This window comes from Helicoverpa zea, chromosome 2 (genome assembly GCF_022581195.2).
Source record: "Helicoverpa zea isolate HzStark_Cry1AcR chromosome 2, ilHelZeax1.1, whole genome shotgun sequence".
NCBI lineage: Eukaryota > Metazoa > Arthropoda > Insecta > Lepidoptera > Noctuidae > Helicoverpa > Helicoverpa zea.
The window spans coordinates 7449312-7471723 of NC_061453.1; the positions used below are offsets into that span (position 1 = coordinate 7449312).

Sequence of the window (22412 nt, forward strand, 5' to 3'; positions counted from 1 at the left end):
TTTGTCTCTGCTTCTTTATTGGGATTGTATGGTGACACTCCATCTAGACATCAAAGGTGCTTCCATACAAATCAAATTAAGGTGTAGCTAAGGACCATAGTTCTTATATTTAAGTGCCTATGGTTGGTGGTATACATAGTAATATAGACTCACTGAACAACGAACATATACCTAAATATTCAGATTAAGATAAGAGCTCCTACAAGAGATTTAATGTTGCCATTTAAGTCGAAAACCAAAAAAAAATGGGATTTAAAATTCAAGTTACTATCTCGAAACTGATACATATACTTACCTATGTCAAATCCACAGTTTTGTTGCATTTTGTGGGGCAACAGGGTAACAATAGGTCAAAAATAAATAAAGAGCTACCGTCTACTTTGTAGATTTCAATGGCTCCTATACAACAAAGGTGATTTTGAAATTCTGTCCATCGAGTTTGGTACCCTCGAACAGAGTAAAGGAGATTGTAGGTACCTAAATGACAGGTGAGTAAGACTTACATTATGCAGTATGACGACCTTGTCAGCAGACTTCAGGTGATGCAGCTGGTGAGTGACAAGGATACGCGTGGAGTGCTTCAGGAGCCCCATCACACATTCTGAGACCAGTTGCTTGCCGACGTGAGTGTCCACAGCTGACAGCGGGTCGTCCAGAAGGTAGATATCGGCCTGGTTTATGACAACAGCGATTAGAAAAATATCTGAGACATTCGTGGGAAACCTGGCGTATGGGCTCGTTATCTGTCAAATAAGTAGTCTGCTCACTTTGAGTAAGGAATTGTAGGTTACCGTTCCTTGAATATTAGACCCGACCCATACTGCATAATTAACTGAGATCCAATCTTAACCTCTTGAATACCGCTAATTAGAGAACAATAGAAAATCCATTGTCTCGCATAGATCTGCGCACCGGCATACAAGGGGTTAAACATCATTCTTTCGCAACGAGATCGATTTCAAGTTGTTAGTAAGTCAGTATGTTAGTTGCCTTATCGCAGTATCAATTTGAACTACTTATGTACACGCAATATCTTATCATGATTCTATTATTTTGATTTAATGAAATCATAATATTTTCTCACGGATTGACAGCGAATACAGGTAAATAATCTATGAATTTTATCATATTTCATGTCATGAGTTTCCTTTGTACTTCGATAGCTAAGTTTGTTTTGCAGTTTTATCATAGATCAAATAATTTTATCCACATAGGTACAATAAAGCAAAGAGAAGACTATTGAGGTATTGAGGTAGGTAGGTTACCCTACTTCTATCTACCTCATTCATTCTTTGTCTTCTTATTATGATCATAAAAAAAATACCTACAGCTTGGTTTACTTCGGTAGGTGAGCATAGAATCTTTTCGTAACTTCCAGTGGGATCTATAACGTCTCCCTACCTATTTCTATGGGCTTTACCAAGTTGCAATGTATAACCACTTAGGTGCAACATTTTGATGATATAATTACGAAGGGGTCGTGCTCACCTGTCTGTAACAAGCTCTGGCCAATCCGATACGGGCGCGCTGTCCGCCGCTGAGGCTGATGCCGCGCTCCCCGACCAACGTGGAGTCTCCCGCCGGCAGCTGTTCGAAGTCACGCAGGAGTGCACACGCGCTTACCACCTACGAAACAAAAAAATATTTAGTATAAAAAACCTCATTGACAGAATGTGTTTATGCTTGATAGCGGTTTCACCCGCGTCCCGAGGAACTACTTCCCGTAATCGAATAAAGTATAGTCGTAAAGTAAAGTATAAAGTTAGTAATCTGTGATAAAGTATACATAATAAAGTATATAAAATATAGTCTACACAAAGATAGTGTAGCTTGCCAACAGTGAAATAATTTTTCAAATCGGTTCAATAGTTTGGAAACCTTTAAGGTAGGTACAAAAAAATATGTTTATATGTTACCTATACATTTATGCTGATCACTGCTGCTTCTTCAAAATATTATATGCAGGTAAATACAGAGACTGTCATTGCAGTATATCTTCCTAAGCAAATACCTATTTGATTTTGTAAGTAGTATTTCACATTGCTTTAGTAGTGGTATTACAATAACAATAGAGGGCATCGCTGACGACGAAAAATAATAATACAAAACTAGCGCTAAAAACAAAATAACTTCAAACAGTTAATTCGATTTTAGCGTCATTAACTTTCTAATTCTAGAATTCTAGAGCACGCTATGTTAATCAATTTTAAATACCTACCCACAAAGATAATTACATTATGTAGGTACCTACATGTATCTTATTTACCTACAAAATTATACATTGATAGATATTATACTTGACTAGCTTCTGTCAGCGGTTTACATACAGCAGCGTCCCATAATGGGAACCATTTGACGCACACGAATAACATAGCTTATATATTCTTCCTTGAATCATGGGATCTATGAGGGTTAATATTTAAAGATACATTTTAGCAAATCTCCATTTCAAGTCTCTTACTTTTTACGTAGTAACTATATAGCCATCTGTGCTCTTACTTACTTCAAAAACATAGGTCCTAGACCTTACTAACTTCCAATGCCCGTTTGCCCCTTAGGGGTGGAGTTCCACAAAATTCATTCTTAGAGGATATCTTTCACTTATGTTCTAGTTTCACTTTTTGTATAAACCACTTAAATAAGTAGGTATGAGTATTTAGGTATGTACTTAGATGAGATAATATTTATTTGCATTAATTTGCATGAAAAATCTACTTAGAATTGATGAGTAGTAGATAAACGCAGTGTTCCGTTTTAACGATTATATCTACGTTCAAGGTAAGGCATGGCTACGGTAATTCAAGTTTTTGTGATAAACATGCCCGTCGCGCCAAATGCTACAAGGTTAAGACCGCAAAAAAACTTTTCTGATTATCTATACAAGGTTTGAACTACATACATATCTTTTCATACAAATTCAGCAAGCTTATTCTTAGGCGTGGATTTGTATGGCTGCAATACAAAAGTACTTGCAGATAACAGATATAATACTGATGTAATCTTATCTCACCTTTTTGTAACGAATACGGTCGTAAGGAAGTCCAAAAAGTATGTTTTGGCGGACGGTGGCTACGAACAGCCAGGGTTCCTGACTGGCGTAGGAGACTCGTGCACCACCAAGCGAGATCGAGCCCTGCGTCGGCGGCAGCTCACCCAGTATGACTTGCAAAAGTGATGACTGAATAGAACAAAAAAAAATACTATTGTTTACAAAGTTACAAAGAATACAGCATTCTCTATAAGATCTGCTATTCAAGATGACACTGTCGAGAACAATAGCATTACTATTGAATACAAAGATACACCGCATTATACATTACGTACCTAGGTATTATCTCATTCATACATAAATACGTAGGTACTTCTATTTCGATATGAGTGCGACACCTAAGTTTGTCTTACGTCACAGTTGGTTTCTGCTATGAACGTTCATACCGCCTCGATGGTATTGACAAACTTGCCACACTTGTATCGAAATGTATTATTATTTATTAAATAGCTGCCATCTAGAAACTCACAAAACTTTACAAAAGTTTGCTACAATTTGGCAAGCAATCTAATAAAGTTACACAGGGGAATCGAGAGCAGGGCAATATAGTTTTAATTATATAGGTAATTGAATAACGTATGGTTATAATACCTTTCCAGATCCCACTAGCCCAGCGATGCCAACGAACTCTCCAGGTTGCACCTTGAGGGTTATATTTCTCAGGGTGTTCACGATAGCCTCAGGCTGCCAGCTTGCACTCAGTCCAGATAAAACCAATCCTGTGTGTTTTGGCTTTTCCTTATCAGTACCGTTGTTCAAAATAGCGTTTGAATCAATTGGGCTCGCGATCTTTTCCGGCGCCAGTTCATCCAACAATAGGAATTCCTATGCAGAACATAAATCATTTAAGTAAACGTCAAAATACATTACCGTAAAATATATATTTTATATTTATTTTTGCAGTTTACCTCAAGTCGTCTAACGGAGACTTTTGTTTCTGCCAGAAATGCAAGGGCCAACGGGAAGAATATGTTACAGGCAAGTTGAAGTAGATTGAAATACTGAACAAGGGAGAAGGTGATCTCAGCTCGGATTTCACCGCCCATGACAACGAACGCAACAATGGCGGAGAACAGGATGAAGCGTTCAGTAAACACGCTCAAGGCAGTCGAGAACCCTTTGATCATGGACGTGCGCATTATGAAGCTCACCTCTAACCTATCAAAATAAACATTTATATCGTTAAGATTATTCTATAATTAGTAAGCGCAACTGGTGCTCGGAGCCTCGGGTTCAATTCCCCGGGGGGACCCGAAATATATTTATGGGTATATTTCGAAATTTAATAGCAGTTTTATAAGAAAGTGGACTAGACACTTACTTCCGAAGTTTATCAACCAGCTTTTCGAAGGGCTTTTCCCATGCGTACATTTTGATCACTTGGACACCATTTACAAGTTCGCTCATCACCTTCACCCTTTCGTCAGTGCGTTTTGCGATTTTGCCTCTTAAAGTTCCTTGAAGGTTGCTTAAGTATGCTACAAAAAATAAAAATAACACTGTATGAAAAAATACCAGTGGACAGTAAATGTACATAGAGTTGGTAGGTGCCTTGTATCTAAATCCAATCCAATCAAATCAATAAATAGGTATGAGCAATTATTGTTCCTAACGCGGTGTCCTGCGTGAGCGACGAACGCGACGCGACGCGACGCTGCGAACGCGACGAACGCGATCAACTCAAAGGAATTCCCTACATGCGGCCTATGTGACAGTCTGCGGCGAGACGCGACGTAACGCGTACTTGTTTTGAGGGCGACCAGACGCGACACCGCGAACTATTCAGAAGCGTTGATTGTTGTGGGACAAAAAAAACATAAATATTAAAGAAATCGTTTATTAGTACAAACAAGTTGGAAGATTGTTGCTGTCTGTACTTTAAATATGAACTTTCAAGCAAAATTGTAACACAACTTCTCCATGATTTGAGAAGTAATGACCAAAATCACGTAGGACATCTGTCGCGTATAGCATCGCGTCGCATTACGTCGCGTCGTGTTGCGTCGCGTCGCGTCGCGTTCGTCGCTCACGCAGGACACCGCGTAAGGACTCGATTGGTGAATGAATAAGTAATTTGTTTTTACTCGTATTCACTTTAAGAGCAAATGTGCAAATGCGTCTCATCCGACACCCATCACGCAACGTTTTGTGTTAACTACTCCATTTATTCATAATTTGCACACGACGTGTGTTCTTTGTCCCGCTTTAACAAAAAATGTCATCATTATGCATAAGTACCGACAGTGATTTTCTTTTACCTTGAACGATTACAGTTTGTAGAAATATGACGACGAGTGCTGCGAGGGTGGCCCAGCCCACATGTTGCCACACGAGGTACGACACAACTGGCACCACGATAGGCATTACCCACAAGTAGTTCAGAAATAGAGCAACTAAGTCGAAACGATTCACATCATTGGACATCAAGTTGATCACCTGTCCCGGTTCAGTCTTATTTAATCCTGTTCTATCGAGCTTTAGTATCTAAAATAAAATTAAAAAAAAAGAGTTAGATAAAGCTTCCAGTATGGATGTAGCCTTTGATAATTATTGTAATTATACTTACTTTTCTATAAATTAAAGAACAGCTAGCTATTCTGACTCTCATTCCAACTCGTCCTTGACTTAATTGTAAATGATTGAGCATCAATGCCGTTACAATACTTAAAAGGTTCATAAGAAAATTGTAAATGTGTGCATTTCTGTAGCTTTCCGGGGTCTTGTCCTCCGAAAAGTAATTTATGAATAATGCTAGAGTAAACGGTATTAAAGGCCTGAAAAACAAAAGAATCATGATTGCAGGTTGCAATTATAAAATAAATGATAATTTATTTATTATGGCCTTATCACAACGAGTCTATATGTATTTGATTCATGACTTGACAACTTGATGTACGTAAAGCTGTTACAGTTACACCGTTTCATTGAGACTACAGATTGAGTCGACCTTTGGCCACTGCTCGTTCTCTGTTCTCTGTCTCATAATCACTATACTGTTATTTTACGACCATATGTATGGTACTATGTTATTATAGTACGGTCTGTTTGCGTGGCAACTAACTGGAAATCTACATAAACAGAAACAGTATATACTCGTGGCTATGAAAATAATTACTTTTTTTACTACGTGCAATAAAAAATGTACTGACTGAGCCATGAAATTCGTTTTCTATCCTCAGAATATGAATGAAACTATAAAAAATGTTGTAAATGTTATGGTCTTGTTCTATTAATTATGATATAGTTACCATAAAAATATGAATAGTAAGCCAACAATGAGGCCACACAACAAATATTCGACCCAAAACGATCGTACGATGGCTTTGGATAGCGATGGCTTGATGCCTTTTCTCTTGGCAGTGTCTAGCTCTTCCTGCCACGCTTGCTCAAGGCGGTCACCCAGACGGCCGGAATTGTCGCCATCACGCGCTCGCCACAGGTCGTCCACTGTGAGGCCATGTTTGAAGCCACGACGGAATAGACTAAAGCTCCATCTGAAAAAAAAAAACAAAATTTCAGGTAAGTCAGTATGTTTTGTTTCTTGATTGGTGATAGAATAGACTAAAGCTCCATCTGAAAAAAAAAAAACAAAATTTCAGGTAAGTCAGTATGTTTTGTTTCTTGATTGGTGATAAACAGCTCGGTCTACATGAACCCGCATGTATACTCTGAACTTAGGTTCTTGTAATATTATTGTAAATATTTTTAGGTAGTAAGTTGTTATGTTCGTTTGTTTCACGCAAAATAGGAGCCTAAAGAATAAAGTTTAGTGACCACGACAAAAAACACGACCGTTATCGAAACTGGTTCATTAAATTCAACGAAGCTCCCGGACAGAAGAAACGCAAACATGTCACTTGACCAGTTTAACCTATTTATTCCAGAGCGAATCTATCGGCGAAACAAGGCAACAGAGATAACATACTCGTAATATTATGTGGATGAAAATGACGAGTATTTGTTCAATTTTATTTATCATGTTTTCTCGCGGTTTCGATCGCGTCCCGTGGGAACTTCTTTCTGTGTTACTTGGGGATAGTCTAGCTTTCCATCAGTGAAATAATTTTTCAATTCGGTTCTGTTGTTTCGGAGGGAAAAAAGGTAAACAAAGAGTTACTCATTTGTTTTAAATAATCTGCGCGTAGATGACCCGCTATTTTGTTATTCCATGATTTAATTCAAGTATTTTACCTCTTTCAATCTAAAATAATTAAGAATGAATTACTAGGAATGTGTGTCACGCGATGACAATCAGTGGCGGATTAAGAGTATCCGAGGCCCTAAGCACAGAGCCTGTGTAGACCCTCTATTGCTTAAATGGAAATGGAAGGAATGGAAGGTTGAAAAAATTGACTGAGCGAAGCGAGCGTGATGCCTTTTGTAGTTAGAAATGCGCGAGCGAAGCGAGCGCGAAATTTTTTTCTTACTCGTACGGAGGTAAAATGTATCACAAACATACATAGTTTCTGAATACGCGAGCGAAGCGAGCGCGAAATTTTAATTATTTTTAAGACTCAGAACCAAAATTACGTTCAATGTAGGCCAAACGTACGTACTTAACTTTTTATTTGTTGGCAAATGTAAAAACGAGGACATACAGTTTCTGAATACGCGAGCGCAGCGAGTGAGAAATCCTGATTATTTTTTAAGACTCAGAACCAAAATTACGTTCAATGTAGGCCAAACGTACGTACTTAACTTTTTATTTGTTGACAAATGTAAAAACGAGGACATACAGTTTCTGACTACGCGAGCGAAGCGAGCGAGAAATCTTGATTATTTTTTAAGACTCAGAACCAAAATTACGTAACAGGGCTACATGTCAAACCTTCATTTCTTTCTACAAGTTTCGTTGGACAAGTAAGATGGATATATACGTAAGATCGATAACAACGTCAACGCGACGTCGGTCCGCAGACCACTTGGAAGGCCTCCAGGGACCACCAGTCGTCCGCGGACCACCGGTTAAGAACCACTGATCTAAAGCATCCAAAATTTTCGGATATGTTTGTTGTATTGCACTCGTAGTTACAACGTGAGCTTCCCAACGAGTGTCCGATAGCGACTTCAAAACGCTATCGTTGCCTAATAATTCTTTTAAAACTGCCCAACGATGAGTAGAAGCCGAAAAAAAATTGTAGGTATAACAACAGGGGCCCGATTCTCCTAAGTTAATATTGTCAAAATCGAATAGAAATTGAATCGCAATATGATCGGAATAGCAGTTTTAACCTTATCGGGTATTCTGCTACTAATATAAGACCAATCGTATTCCAACGAAATTCGGTTGGTTTGCGATTGGTCTCCTATTTTGGTGATTTTGGTCTATAGTTTGTTCTACAATCATATTGCAATCGTAAATCATTTGCAGACAAAATGATTTATTATTGAATGACAGAAAAGGATAAAAACGTTTATTTCAAAGAAAAAATAGCGGAATGCCATATACGCTTAAATCGTAATTGAGTCAGGATTGGATCTCGGTCGAACCGAGTCGACGTGAATCGTATGTCGCTTAAGTAAAATTAGGAGAATCGGGGAAAAAAAATCTCTGCGATCGTACAACAATCAAGAGCACTGTGATTTCAGACATATTGTGGATGAATCTCTATAAAATGTAGGTATAAACTGAAACGCCAGCAGAGGATGGAGGCCCCTGGAGAACAGGGGCCCCAAGCACGTGCTTGTTGTGCTTATCCGTTAATCCGCCACTGATGACAATAAATGGACTAGCGCTTTGTGGAGCAGTAATAAAACATTAATTGTCATAGCGTGGAACAAACGAACAGTTAAACATAGGTAGATACACTACATGTCACTTATGAGGCCATTGAGGCCAAGACATAGAAATTACGTTTAAACATAGAGTCTGTTTTTTAATCTCGTAGACTAAATTGACACTTGCAAAATGTCAAACTTTCTAATAATTTTGCTAGCTCTGTGGTGCAGTGTTGTACTTACGATACCGGTTCGTTGAATCGTAACTTTTTACAATAAGTCATCCTGAAATAATGGGCTTATCCTTGATGATTACGCATGGCTTTGCGTGGTCAGATATCCCTGGCAGTTTGTAGCACGTCGTACAGCCATGTGTACAACGTACGTGAATTTTAAATATAAAACTTTGAATGAATATTAAATTCGTCTATTAGAGATAAAAAGTTACGATTAGAGATAAAAAGATATTAGAGATAAAAAGTTACGTCTGTACATTTTCAGCTTGCATTCATTCAAAAGGTAATTAAGTGTTAGTTTTGCTCCTCGAATTGCAACCTTGGTTTATACTCTATACGTACAAATCGTTACTATCCGATTCTGTCACTTACTCTTCTCATACTGAGCGTCAGTAGCGATTGCGCCGTTGAAACATCAAATTCGCACGTAAAGTAGCTTACTCGAAGTGAATACTCACATTTTGGGGATTGATATTAGAACGATAAAACATTTATTTATTTTTGTTTTAAGCTTGATTGTCACTAATGGGTTATTTTTACTATATTTTAAGATAGTTTTTTCAGCGTTTTGCGTATATTTTTCAAGGAAAAATAGGAGGCCGCCATTAGGACAACAGTTTTGACTTAAAACCGTGGCCGACTTAAAGCAAATGCAGTCTATTTTATAAATTCCTATTGTACTAATTCCGTTGGCTTAACAAGAGAATTTGCAAAGCTTATAGGCAAATAGATCTATTTTACGTTTAATAGCCAAATAACGGCCGGGGTGATATTAGTTGAATCTCGAGAAATAAGGTACAAGAAATAGGGGCCGACATTAGAATCGTAAATAATCGTAATGTCGACCAGCCTCGAACTCAAGCGCCACTATACAGGCTGATGAAAAAATACTTTTATATTTTTTCATTTTCTCAAAATGAAATAATTTATTTATTATAATTCATTATATCGTATAGGAGTTAAGTTTAAATGTAGGAGTTGACAGTATTGTAGGCATGTTTATGGTAGCTTTATAGTTTGATACTTGCTATCTATTAAACCGTTCTTATTAGCTTAAAAAATATAAATGGTTGGTCGTGAATACGACTTTTTTTGTTTAGGGGAAACAAAAAAAATATTTTACTATAAATTAAACAAATACAATTACAAATGTATACTTAGTATTATATTATAATTCTGCTAAAATAAATCATGTTAATAATATTTGTCACTGCCTTAATTTAAAACAGCCTATACCTGGCCGACATTTGGAAAAAACGCAACCGACCTTGGGCCGTGAATGGCCGACTTTAGGGTTTTTCTGTTCTCGACGCATCTAAGCCTTATTACTTTTTTCTTTTCGTAGAAATATCAATCTTATGCCTATAAACATGACATAGATTAATCAAACTATCCAAAACCGCATCAGAAACTATCTTTCGTTGGAAACTGACGGTGCTATAGCGAACCGCAATCAGAAAATCGCTAAGGGGGCCGACATTTGGCGTATTTACCCTATATCAGTCCGCGAGAATTTCCCACAAAATGGGCTTTAAGTAGTGTAAGTATGAACGTAAGAAATATAAAAGCTTTTTGGCTTCTGTTTCTCTAGCATGTCTCTGCTGGTTGAACTACTAATGACACAAAGATCACGGAATACACAAATGTCGATTAACTATCCTGCTAAATTTATAAGTATGGTAGGTACTCCAGTTCCTTATCTCCATCAGCCTTAACAAGGTTCTCTCATCTTGCGACGGATGGAATGATATCAACAGCCTTATTGCTGCGTTTTAATCGGGACCTATATCAACACTATACATCAGGCTTAATAACAATGAGTAGTCCTATCCTATAAATGATGATGATTGATGATGATAATATATGGACAGAGTACATTATGACAGCTCAAGCAAGTAGGGTACCTGCTCACAATGCTATAACCTCGCATCACTGCACTCATAAGATATGTTGGTCCCTGATGTTCACTGACATAAGCAGTTAAAGTTTCAAATAGTTTAAATAGGTATGTGCTGGTTTAAGAAACATGTAAGTACCTGCGCGAGTTCGCCTATAAATGTAAATCTTCAAGTCTCTGCCAGTCGTCGTTATTATCAACATCGAGTAAAAAACGGTAAAAACATCACGTTTGTCAACTTGCAAATGTTTACCATCATTTTAAAACTTACGATAAATGTAGTTAATTTGTGTTTCTTTTTCTTTGCAGTATTCCACAAACATCTTCACACATTATATGACTTTTATTTAAAATTCAGTTTAAAAATGACATGAGTTTAAAAATCAATGTAAAATCATAATTCAGCTACCTACTTAATTGAATCATAAGTTTAATATTTATTTGAGTAAAAGGTCCTTTAAAAACTGTTTATCTTTAGTTTAGAGGTATAATTATACCTCGCTTAACTAAGCGAAGTGCCTACTGAAGTGGAGTTAGGTATAGCACCTGCACACACGATGATTTGGGATTTGGGATTTTAGGAGTGGCAACACTGGTGGCCGGTTGTCAAAAATATGTGTCCTAGTTTTTACTTTAAAATTAAATAGTTTTAGTGATTTAATTATCGTAAATGACCTTAGAATCAGTAGATTTAGTGATTATATATAAGGACAAATGTTAGTGAGTGATTTCGTTGCGAGACAACAATAGAAATCCATCGTAAAGAAACGGCTGTCATCCCAACGGACTGATTTGAAAGTGTTCGAGACGTACATAAAACCCGGGGAGTATTTGCTTATTTACTATTTATTCGATATTCTGTCCACTCATTTAACTATTTTTCTATACGCAGCATATATATTTAATGTTAAATGACCAAATTATCTTCAAGCTGCGTCTAAATATGCCCCTTAACTTATAAGTTAAATAAGTTTACATGTGTATGACTTAACGATATCAGCTGTTTTATGTGGTCATTGTTAGATTATATCTCAAATCCAATGAATTATTCTTATCAACAATTGATTACAAATTCATTCTAGTGATCAAATACTTTAATTTTCAAATGATACATTAGAAAAAAAATATACCCTCAACAACTTTTTAATAAGTATTTTATTTTATTTTTTGGTTTCTAGGTACATAATTTACCTGAATTCTAATTAAACAATACAGAGTACTCTTTTCCTTATAATTAGCTTTAGAATCTTTAACTCTGTATTGAGTGTTAAAACATTTCTCCAGTCCTTTGTTTCCAAACTTTACTTTTTAACTTTCTCTTTCTCCCTTCACTTAGCTGTCTCTTCTCACATTCCAGGGTGCCTCAGGGTTAGCTATTCATCATGGTTACCCGTAGAGCTGCATTTGAGGAAAAGTTGAGGGCTACGTTGAAAGAATTGGAAACTAGCAAAAACCTGTGTAAACAGCTGCTACAAGAACGGGATGATAGCGAGGTAGAAGTTAAGGTTATTGTAGACAAGAACACTGAACTTAAGAACCAGTTGGCTGAATTACATATAGAACATATGGATTTACTCGACCAAAATCAACACCTAAATCAACTTGTATCAAACATGCAAGAGTGCAGCGACACACATGAACTGGCCTTAGGACGGATCTCTGAGCTGGAACATGAGCTAAGCAGAGCCCACAACACCATCACACAGTTGGAGTCTGCAAAGTCCAGTGAACGGTCTGCGAACACCTGCAGCCTGTACGATGAACTTGTTGGTAGTGCGTCTGGTTCTTGTAATCAGCCAATGATAACAATTGACTTGACCAATGATACTTTAGTACAGAATAAAATTACAAGTAATACACACAACAAAATTAAAAAATATTTAAAAATTAATAAGGTTGTCAAAAAACTTAAGAAAACTTTGAGAAAGTACACAGTTTTTAAATCGCATAACATATTAAGAAGAAAGAACATTAATTTAATTAAAGATTTAAATAATTGTGAACATCAATTGGACATTAGTAGGACAAGGTATGATAGTGACATCCAACGTTTACAAGCTGAACTTTGTATTAAAGAAAATACCATTAGGGACATTTTCCATAAATATGAAGATTCACAGCAGGACCTAACAAAGCGTTTGCAGGAGGCCTGTGAGCTGGTAGACTTAGTCATACAAAATGCAGAGAAGTATGACTTGCTTACAAATAACATCTCTTGTAACTGTTCATGCCTCCCAACATCTGAAACCCACTGTGTAACACCCACACACGTGCCACAGTGTGTGTCACCCTCACAGGAGCCCCAGTCTGTCACAACCCTGGCCACTCAATTTGAAGAATATTCAGACAAGGTTACGAGTGTGAGTAATAGTAAAATAACATATATTTTTTCAGATAAGTTTGGTCAAGGCATTGGTAGTATTTTCAATCAGTGTTCGCAGCAATATGTTTTAAATCACTGTGTACCTGGTGCCAGTTTTAGTCACTTAGTTCAAAACATTAAGTTGTCTAAGCTTATCCCAGGTTCAACTGTTATATTAATTTATGGTGATAGCTTGGCAGTAAGTAGAAAAGAGTTATTAGATTATGTAAATCTAATAATAAATTTAAATGACATTAAATTCATATTATGTGCTCTGCCATATTCTTATAACTTATCCGTTGATCAAAGTAGGCACATATTTGATTTGAACATGTTCCTTTATAATAGGACTTGTCAACTTGTTAATGCCATTCTTTATTTTGACATAAATGAGTATATTTTTGATTTTAAATTGACAGAGTACTCAATGTATTTACCAGCTAGGTGTAGGAGACATATTGCTAATATTTTAGCATATAGTATACAAACTGACACAGGTACGTCTGATGTATCTTCGGATATTGTTAGTAGTAATACTAACATAATTATTGATTCGCCCAGTAGTTTAAACTATTAGGCGCGACAAAGGATGGGCCGCATTTATTGAATGTTGTACATCAAAATATGCAGGGCTTGTCTGGCAAAGAATTAGAATTAAGTTTATTTTTGGAGAACCATAATGTTCATGTTCTATGTTTAACTGAACATTGGTTAAAAGAACATCAAGTTTCATTTATTAATAATAGTAATTTCACTGTGCAAAGTGCGTTTGTAAGAAAGAATGCTATACGAGGCGGATCTTTGGTTTTGGTTTCAAATATGTTAAAATGTAAACAACGCCCTGATTTAGATAGTCTTTCTATCGAGCGCACCATTGAGCTGTCTTGCGTGGAACTTGAGCGTTATATTATTGTTTGCGTTTACCGGCCCCCCTTAGGTGACTTTAACAATTTCGAATCAATCATTGAAGATTTACTTAATAAATTAAAATCAAGCACCAAAGGTAAAATTATATGTGGAGATTTTAATGTTAACATTTTGGAGGATTCTCCTTTAACTATAAGACTATTAAACTTATTTAAGTCTTTTAACTTACTAAATATATTCTTTGAACCAACCAGAATTACGGCCACTACTTCTACCTGTCTGGATAACATATTTAGTGACACTGAGGCCTCCAACAACTTAGTCATCAACCATCTTACGTCTGACCACTGTGGACAAAAAGTTAGTTTTCCTATGTTAGTTCACACTGAGCCACTTAAAATAGAATGCAGACCCTATTCAGTTAGTCGTTGTGTTAGATTTAAAAGTAATGTTACAAAAAATCTTGAACCTTCTATTCTTGCTAATGAGGATCCTAACACCATTTATACATCTCTCTTTGGTGTCATACAGAATGAGTTCAATTCTTCATTTAAGACCAAAACCTTAAATATTAAAGGTACCTCGGCCAAATTCAACAAATGGGCCACTCCAGGTATTTATATAAGTAGAGCGAGACTATATGAGTTATACGGTATGAAAACTTGTCAATTTGACGATAACTTTGTAAACTATGTTAGACAATATTCCAAAATATTTAAAAAGGTCTGCAATTTTGCAAAATCAAAATTTTTAAGTGATTCTATTAAAAACTCCTCAAATAAAATTAAAACAACCTGGAGAATTATAAATAATGAAACTGGCAAGTCAGTGAACCAGAACAACAAGTTAGAGATTAAACTGGACGACAAACTTGTTAGTAATGCGGCTGATGTAGCCAAAGCTTTTAATGAGTTCTTTGCGGATATACCTGTAACCACGACTCGCTCCTTAAATTCATCTTCAACTGACGCTGAACAGCTTATGCGTGCTAGTGTGCCTCAGTGTAATTCTTTGTTTAGTTTTGAGCACGTTACTCCAATGGATGTAATTAATGTTTTTAAAACTCTTAAATTAAAAAATACGGGTGATTTTTGGGACATTTCCATCAAACTATTAGGTAATATAATTGACGTCATTGCTCCTTACCTTGCTATCATATTCAACAAGTGCATTGACACTGGTGTTTTTCCTGACCTCATGAAACACAGTAAAGTCATACCTCTATTTAAATCAGGCAATAAGTCGGACATTAGTAATTTTAGACCTATTTCTATCCTGCCTGCCTTTAGTAAAATTTTTGAAAAGTTAATACTCAAGCAGTTACTACGATATTTCAATTTAAATAGCCTCCTTCATACAGAACAATATGGCTTTACCAAAGGTCGTTCTACCACAGATGCTGGTGTTGCACTTTTAAAACATATTTATAACGCATGGGAAAATTCTCAAAATGCTATTGGAGTCTTTTGCGACCTTTCCAAAGCTTTTGATTGCGTCCATCATGATACACTTTTACGTAAATTACGGTTTTACGGAGTCCAAAACGGAGCTCTCGGCATAATAGAATCGTATTTACAACATAGATTGCAATGTGTAGATGTAAATGGTTCTAAATCATCAGGCCTTCCAGTTCAGCTAGGCGTGCCACAAGGCTCTATATTAGGTCCATTCTTATTCTTAGTATACATCAATGATCTGCCTTACCACCTCAATAATATCTGCGACGTTGTATTATTTGCTGATGATACGTCTCTCATTTTCAAAGTTGACAGAAATAGAGAGCAATTTGAAGAGGTAAACAGTGCACTCTCATTAGTTACGCACTGGTTTACCACAAACAATTTAGTACTTAATGCTAAAAAAACAAAATGCATTAAGTTCACTATGCCTAATGTAAAAAACCTAGGTCCTAATGTTATCCTAAACAACGAGGTTCTTCAAACCGTTGCATCTACTGTGTTTCTGGGTATAACAGTAGATACAAAACTTCAATGGGGTTCACATATTTCTAGCCTCGCGGGAAGGCTTAGTTCTGCCGCCTACGCCGTCAGGAAAGTCAGACAGTTCACAGACGTCGACACTGCTCGATTGGTGTATTTCAGTAATTTTCACAGCGTTATGTCCTACGGTATCCTGTTGTGGGGCAAAGCCGCTGATATAGAGAATATATTTATTCTACAAAAACGTGCTATACGTGCGATATACCAATTAGCTACCAGAACTTCCCTCAGAGAGCTGTTTAAAGAAATTGGTATTCTTACTGTGGCATCACAATTCATCTTTGCCAATATACTGTATATTAGACAGAACTTACATTTATATACCAAAAAAAGTGAAGTCCATAGCATTAATACAAGAAATAAGCATAAACTGTGTGTACCCTTTCACCGGCTTCATAAAGTGCATGGTTCATTTCTGGGTCTAGGTATTCGTTTCTATAATAAACTTCCTCTGTCTTTATTAGAACAGCCGTTTAATAAATTCAAAGAACAAATTAAGGCTATTCTTATTCAAAAGGCATATTATACAATTAACGATTATTTGAATGATAAAAATAGTTGGTCGCCATGTTGAACGCAAGACAGCTATATTATAATTGTCTTTTTTTTTTTTGTGAATGACATCTTAATTTTACAATCAATTATTATTATTCATTTTTTTTTTTACAATTTTATATTTTTATTAAATTCTTGACCGTTATTTGAAGCTTACTAGTTTGAGATAGGCACCTACGTGTTTTCCGCTTTTATCTCCGTCCTTTTCTACCCCATATCTTGCATCTCTCTCGCACACCGACCAGTTTCACTCCCCACCAGGCAGGAGGCGACGAGTGTTCTCGGCGGCCACAGTTCGTCATTGGCGTCTTGTTTTCCGCCCGAGAAGGTTGTCTAACCAACCGCTGTAGTATTTCGTTGAAAAATAAACTCAGTGCTCTCGCAGAACACAGGTGAGTTTATAATATTTTATACAATTTGTTAACGGTTTTACCGTTCGATATTCGATTTTGCGAAATCAAGTGTTAATATTTTGTACATCTACCCCTTTTTTGTCACGAGTTTCTTCCGTGTACTTTTTTTTCAGTAATTTGTTTTCAGAATGAGTGACTTATAAAGCAAATACAGATGCGGTAAATAATAAAGCTACCACAGCCCGTGCACGTGACTATGGAAAAGAAAGCAAGCCCGAAGTTCCTAAGGCACCTGTGGCCCTAGTTCAATCCTGCAAGGCGTTCAACGGTTTGACAAAAAAGAATGGTGTGAGGTGCGGTCCAACCAGCATCTCCTTAGTTCGGACTGATCACTACCGCACTTGAAGAGGGCTGATGGTGTCAAGAAAGCTTTTCGGCCTTGAAAGACTTGGTACGCTCCCCTCGGACTACCAGTAAGTCTGTTAGCCACCTCCCATGGGGGTCGGCTCATTATCACGGCGTGTGATGGTTTTCGGCCTTGAAAGACTTGGTACGCTCCCCTCGGACTGCCAGTAAGTCTGTTAGCCACCCCCCGTAGGGGTCGGCTCATTATCTCGGCGTGTGATGCTTTTCGGCCTTGAAAGACTTGGTACGCTCCCCTCGGACTGCCAGTAAGTCTGTTAGCCACCCCCCGTAGGGGTCGGCTCATTATCTCGGCGTGTGATGCTTTTCGGCCTTGAAAGACTTGGTACGCTCCGCCTAGGACTGCCAGTAAGTATGTTAGCCACCCCCCACAGGGGTTGGCTCATTTTCACGGACCCGCGCAGGGTACCAATCTTGCATGTTGCGAGACGCAGCATCATTACAAAGTGGGGACCAGTAAGTATACTAGCCACCCCCCACAGGGGTCGTTTCATTATCACGGACCCGCGCAGGGTACCAATCTTGCATTTTGCGAGTCGCAGCATCATTACAAAGCAGGGACCAGTAAGTATACTAGCCACCCCCCGCAGGGGTCGGCTCATTATCACGGACCCTCGCAGGGTACCAATCATGCATGTTGCGGGTCGTACCATCATTGCAATCTACCCTCGCAGGGTGGCTTTTTGGATCGACTTTCGAAGAGTCGCCATTATAACCTTCCCTCGAAGGGAAATGGTAATCACACTCACGCTGAATGGCGTGTGACGCAAAACTCTAAAAGCTCCCTTGGGATATCACGAGTAAATTACAATAGGAACCATGTCCAACAGAGGAAACAGAAAGCGTCCAGGACCGCAGGCGGACTTTGATGCGTCCAACAAGGCACGTAAGTTATGACTTTCCAGGCGGGTTGCCTAACATTATATCAAGACCAATGGAAAGAAATGGGAGCTCCGCCTTTCTTGTCAAAAATAATAAGTGGGTATCGCATACCATTGGCCAAGAGCCACCTTTGATAGATAATGCCAGATTTGACCAGAGAGTCCAAAGAGATGGATGTCGTCATATCCCAAATGATAAAACAAAAAGTTCTATTGATAGCTGCAAATTCTGCCAGCTTTCTTTCCAATATGTTTCTTGTGCCCAAAAGGCGACGGAAAGAACCGTCCAATACTCAATCTCAAGGTTCTCAACAAGTTCATAATTACGGAACCCTTCAGTTTAATAAATGTTTTTCGGGTGCTAGAGTTTCTTCAGAAAGACGAATGGCTGTGCAAGTGGATCTCGCCCAGGCTTACTTCTACCTTCCGGTAGCCGGAGGTCACAGACATGTTCTTCGACTAGTATACAGAAGAAGACTGCTTCAGATTACGTGCCTACCATTTGGCTTAAGCACGGCACCCAAGACCTTCGCCACAGTGACCAATTTGGGTGGCTCAAACTTTGAAAACTCAAGGGTTACTTATAATTGTGTATCTCGATTTTCTGGTGGCTCACCAAGATATATTTGCCTACTTTGGGATCATTTGCACCACGTTTTGGATGGCAAGTGAATAAATCGCAAGCATTATCAACAAGATAATGACAAAACGCACTACGTGACAAACAGCACGACAAACTTAGAAGACCTGCATAGCTTGATAGGACTTTTAAACTTCGCAAGTTTTCGTTGTTCCATACGGCAGACTGCATTACCGGGCTCTCCTCACTTTCCTCAATGCAGTGTTGAACAGCAATCTATACCTACCCTATTCATGGAACCGTGAGCCAAACGGTGAACAAACCATAAAAAGGGTTCTTATAAGTCACGATTGAAGTAATGATCATATTTTATAAAAATAACTACGAAAGTAATATACTGACAACATTAGAAATGATATTTTAGAACGATGTCTGTGGAACTTATGCAATCTTTTCAAACTTATTTGAAATCAAATATGTATAATAAAGGCCGTAAATTATTTTCTTAATTTTAATGAAATATGTAGTAAATCGTTTACATGTAAAATGAACCTAGAAGTCTTGACTGTCATACATAGAACCCTACTTAATTGAAGACCACGATACTAAGAACATTTTACATAAAAATGTGACGTTTTTGTCATCGGTCGGGTTATACCCACCATTTTGAAAAAGTGTCATTCTTTGGTTACATTGTGGGCTCACGGCTCGGTGAATGGAGTATAGCAATGTTGAACCTACCAGCAGATGCCTTAGCAGATCTAAAGTGGTGGCTGGTCAGCTGCCACCAAACCTTGGATATTCATTCGCCACTTCCCTGTCACCTTATAACCACGGACGCCTCCGATGTAGGATGGGGGCACAACTGAACGGAACTCCCGTAATGGGTTCATGGAACGAGAGAGAAAAAGGCTTTCACTGCGATCTGAAAGAGATGCTTGCAGTATTAACTGGAAAATCACGGCAAGTTGCTAAAGAGATCAACAGCCATTTTTCAATGCAAAAATGGGACTGTGGTGTCATATCTAAGAAATCAAGGTGGCACCCGATCAAGGAGCCTACCGAACTTGACGTACAGAGTATTCAGTTATCTTGAGCTGTATCAAATCTATCACGTCGTGAATCATATACCAGCCCTATTCAACAGTCAGGCAGACCATCTCTCCCGACACAAACCTCCACCGGAGTGGCATCTTGTATCAGCAGTGGACCTACTTGCCTCGAAGCGAGCCCAGGGACACATAGTTGTGTACTACGTGCCCCTAGATCTGAAGGACCCGAAAGCGGGGTTCCACGATGCCTTTTTCTCAAGTTTTGACTTACCCGCTAGCATGGGTATTACCGCCACCTTACCTTATACCGTAGGTCCTCAGTCATCTCAATTCAGGAACGGGAGTTAATCTCATAGTAGTTCCTTCGGTGGTACCAGGTATTTTGGCGAGCAGATTTGAAGTCCCGATCATTAGCAGTACCCTACACACTGATGAACCTCGAGCAGAAACCGATAGACACAGCAACGGGGATACCCCCTGCCAAGGTCAGGGAAATGGGGGGGGGGAGGGACAAGGAGTCTCTCCGACTGAAGTCTTCTTCAATCCACACGCAACACTTATCAATCAGCTTGGAGTCGATGGTTAAATTGGGGCGAAAAGTATGAAATTGGATCCTATGAATCCTTGAATCCCTATTTGGACCTATACTTACCCAATTTTTAGCAGACTTACACATAGTAAATAAACTAACATACAATACTATTTTATTACACAAGTCAGTTATAGCTACACTATGCAATGCAGAAACCACTGGAGAGCTAGGTTCACACGTTCTAGTCGGACACAATTTAAAATCAATAGCGCTGAGCAAACCTGTTCCCCGGGAAGCCGTCCATCTGGAATAATGACCAATTGGTAACCTACTTAAGTGCAGTAAACGTAGACGAGAATAATCCATTTGCAACTTCCAGGCACACTGCTGCTCTTTCTTTTGCTAGCTTGTTTCGGAAAGGCGAGTCCATGATCTTTCCTTGCTTGCAATAGACCCAGAACATTTCAAAAACAACAAAGATAATTTAATCTTATGGCCAGTCTTTGGCTCTAAGACCGACAGTTCTAGTCATAGGCAGTCGGGTTGTTGTTTGATGGATAATCAGGAAAATATAAATCTAAGTCCAGTGTATTGGGTCAGAAAGACTAAAGCCTTGTTAGAAGATAGACGGACATCGGCTAATTCCTTAAATTTATTTATATCCGTTAGAGGCCAACCAAAGGCAGGCACCCGAACGATGATGCGGGTGGATTAAGACATTGTTAAAAGAGGCAGGAATAACTACAACCCCAGGAAGCTTCCACTCGGCGGTAGCGTCAAAATCTGTGTTGACAATATACTTTTGGACGATATATTAGCAAAGGGTAATTGGCGATCAGGCAATACATTTGCCCATTTTTACAGAAGGGAAAGATACCCACTAAATAGAAGTAGCAAGTTATCTCGATTATTTAATTAATCCAGCTGATTAATGTCTATATTTTTGTTACTATTGTTATTAAGAAGTATCGCAATGTTTTTGTTAATTACTATTAGAAAATGAAATCAATTTTGCTTTTGTTCTTGCATCTCTCTTTTAATTTTTATTACTCATCCTTCGAGCCCATTTCCCAACTATGTTGGGGTCGGCTTCCAGTCTAACAGGATGTAGCTGAGTACCAGTACCAGTTAACTTTGATTACATTAGTATTCCAGGACGCAATACACATACTTACATGTGATTACTCGTGTACCTAAGTACCTATTTACATACACAATTTCATTGTGCTTTTGCTCACATTGGCGTCCACTTCCACCAGGCGATAACAAACACGTCTCAAACTAGTAAGCTTCAAATAACGGTCAAGAATTTAATAGCAGCGTTTTACCTGAAATAAAACGCATATTAAATACTTACCTTATTTGAAGCTTACATTTTAATTTCTGCCTGGTGTTTTCGACTCAATGACGAACTGTGGCCGCCGAGAACACTCGTCGCCTCCTGCCTGGTGGGGAGTGAAACTGGTCGGTGTGCGAGAGAGATGCAAGATATGGGGTAGAAAAGGACGGAGATAAAAGCGGAAAACACGTAGGTGCCTATCTCAAACTAGTAAGCTTCAAATAAGGTAAGTATTTAATATGCGTTTTATTTCAGGTAAAACGCTGCTATTATTGACCTTACTTGGTTTTACATTATTGACAGGATACATTTACTGTATTTATTATGTTTTATTTAAATCATCTATTTATATTTATTTTTTTTTCCTTTGGATTACAGTAAATAAGGACCACTACTTAGCGATAATTGATCCTGATATTGAGTTGTGTAGCGGTGAGTACGTCATGCTCCCTTAGACGGCACTGCTTGCGGTAGCGTCGGCGGTCGGGTTGCTTCCCTCCCTCAAAGATGTGCGAGGGGGGCGATGGCTGATCCTCGCGTTATGCTCGTGAACGGGTGCTGCTTGTGG

The 22412-nt window shown here is 38.2% G+C and overlaps 2 protein-coding genes across 2 annotated transcripts in view; one reads left to right on the forward strand and one right to left on the reverse strand.

The window, feature by feature from the left end:
- Nucleotides 1–22412, reverse strand: part of LOC124638305 (ATP-binding cassette subfamily C member 4-like) — a 40331-nt gene that overhangs the window by 9784 nt on the left and 8135 nt on the right. Inside the window, exons 2-10 of the mRNA XM_047175242.1 lie at nt 6298–6543; nt 5616–5823; nt 5308–5533; nt 4371–4527; nt 3958–4207; nt 3641–3874; nt 3011–3178; nt 1489–1626; nt 504–671 (exon numbers count right to left, since the gene is read on the reverse strand). Of these exons, the coding sequence (XP_047031198.1) occupies nt 504–671; nt 1489–1626; nt 3011–3178; nt 3641–3874; nt 3958–4207; nt 4371–4527; nt 5308–5533; nt 5616–5823; nt 6298–6543 (1795 nt within the window). The remainder of the gene's footprint in view (nt 1–503; nt 672–1488; nt 1627–3010; nt 3179–3640; nt 3875–3957; nt 4208–4370; nt 4528–5307; nt 5534–5615; nt 5824–6297; nt 6544–22412) is intronic.
- LOC124638349 lies at nt 11472–22345 on the forward strand. Its single transcript, XM_047175295.1, has 2 exons — nt 11472–13260; nt 22223–22345. Exons 1-2 carry the CDS (start codon nt 12283–12285, stop codon nt 22223–22225), a joined length of 981 nt encoding a protein of 326 aa, XP_047031251.1. The 5' UTR covers nt 11472–12282; the 3' UTR covers nt 22226–22345.

What these genes read in the sequence shown, in the direction of transcription:
- LOC124638349 (XM_047175295.1), top strand. Translation starts at nt 12,283, where the DNA reads ATGGTTACCCGTAGAGCTGCATTTGAGGAAAAGTTGAGGGCTACGTTG.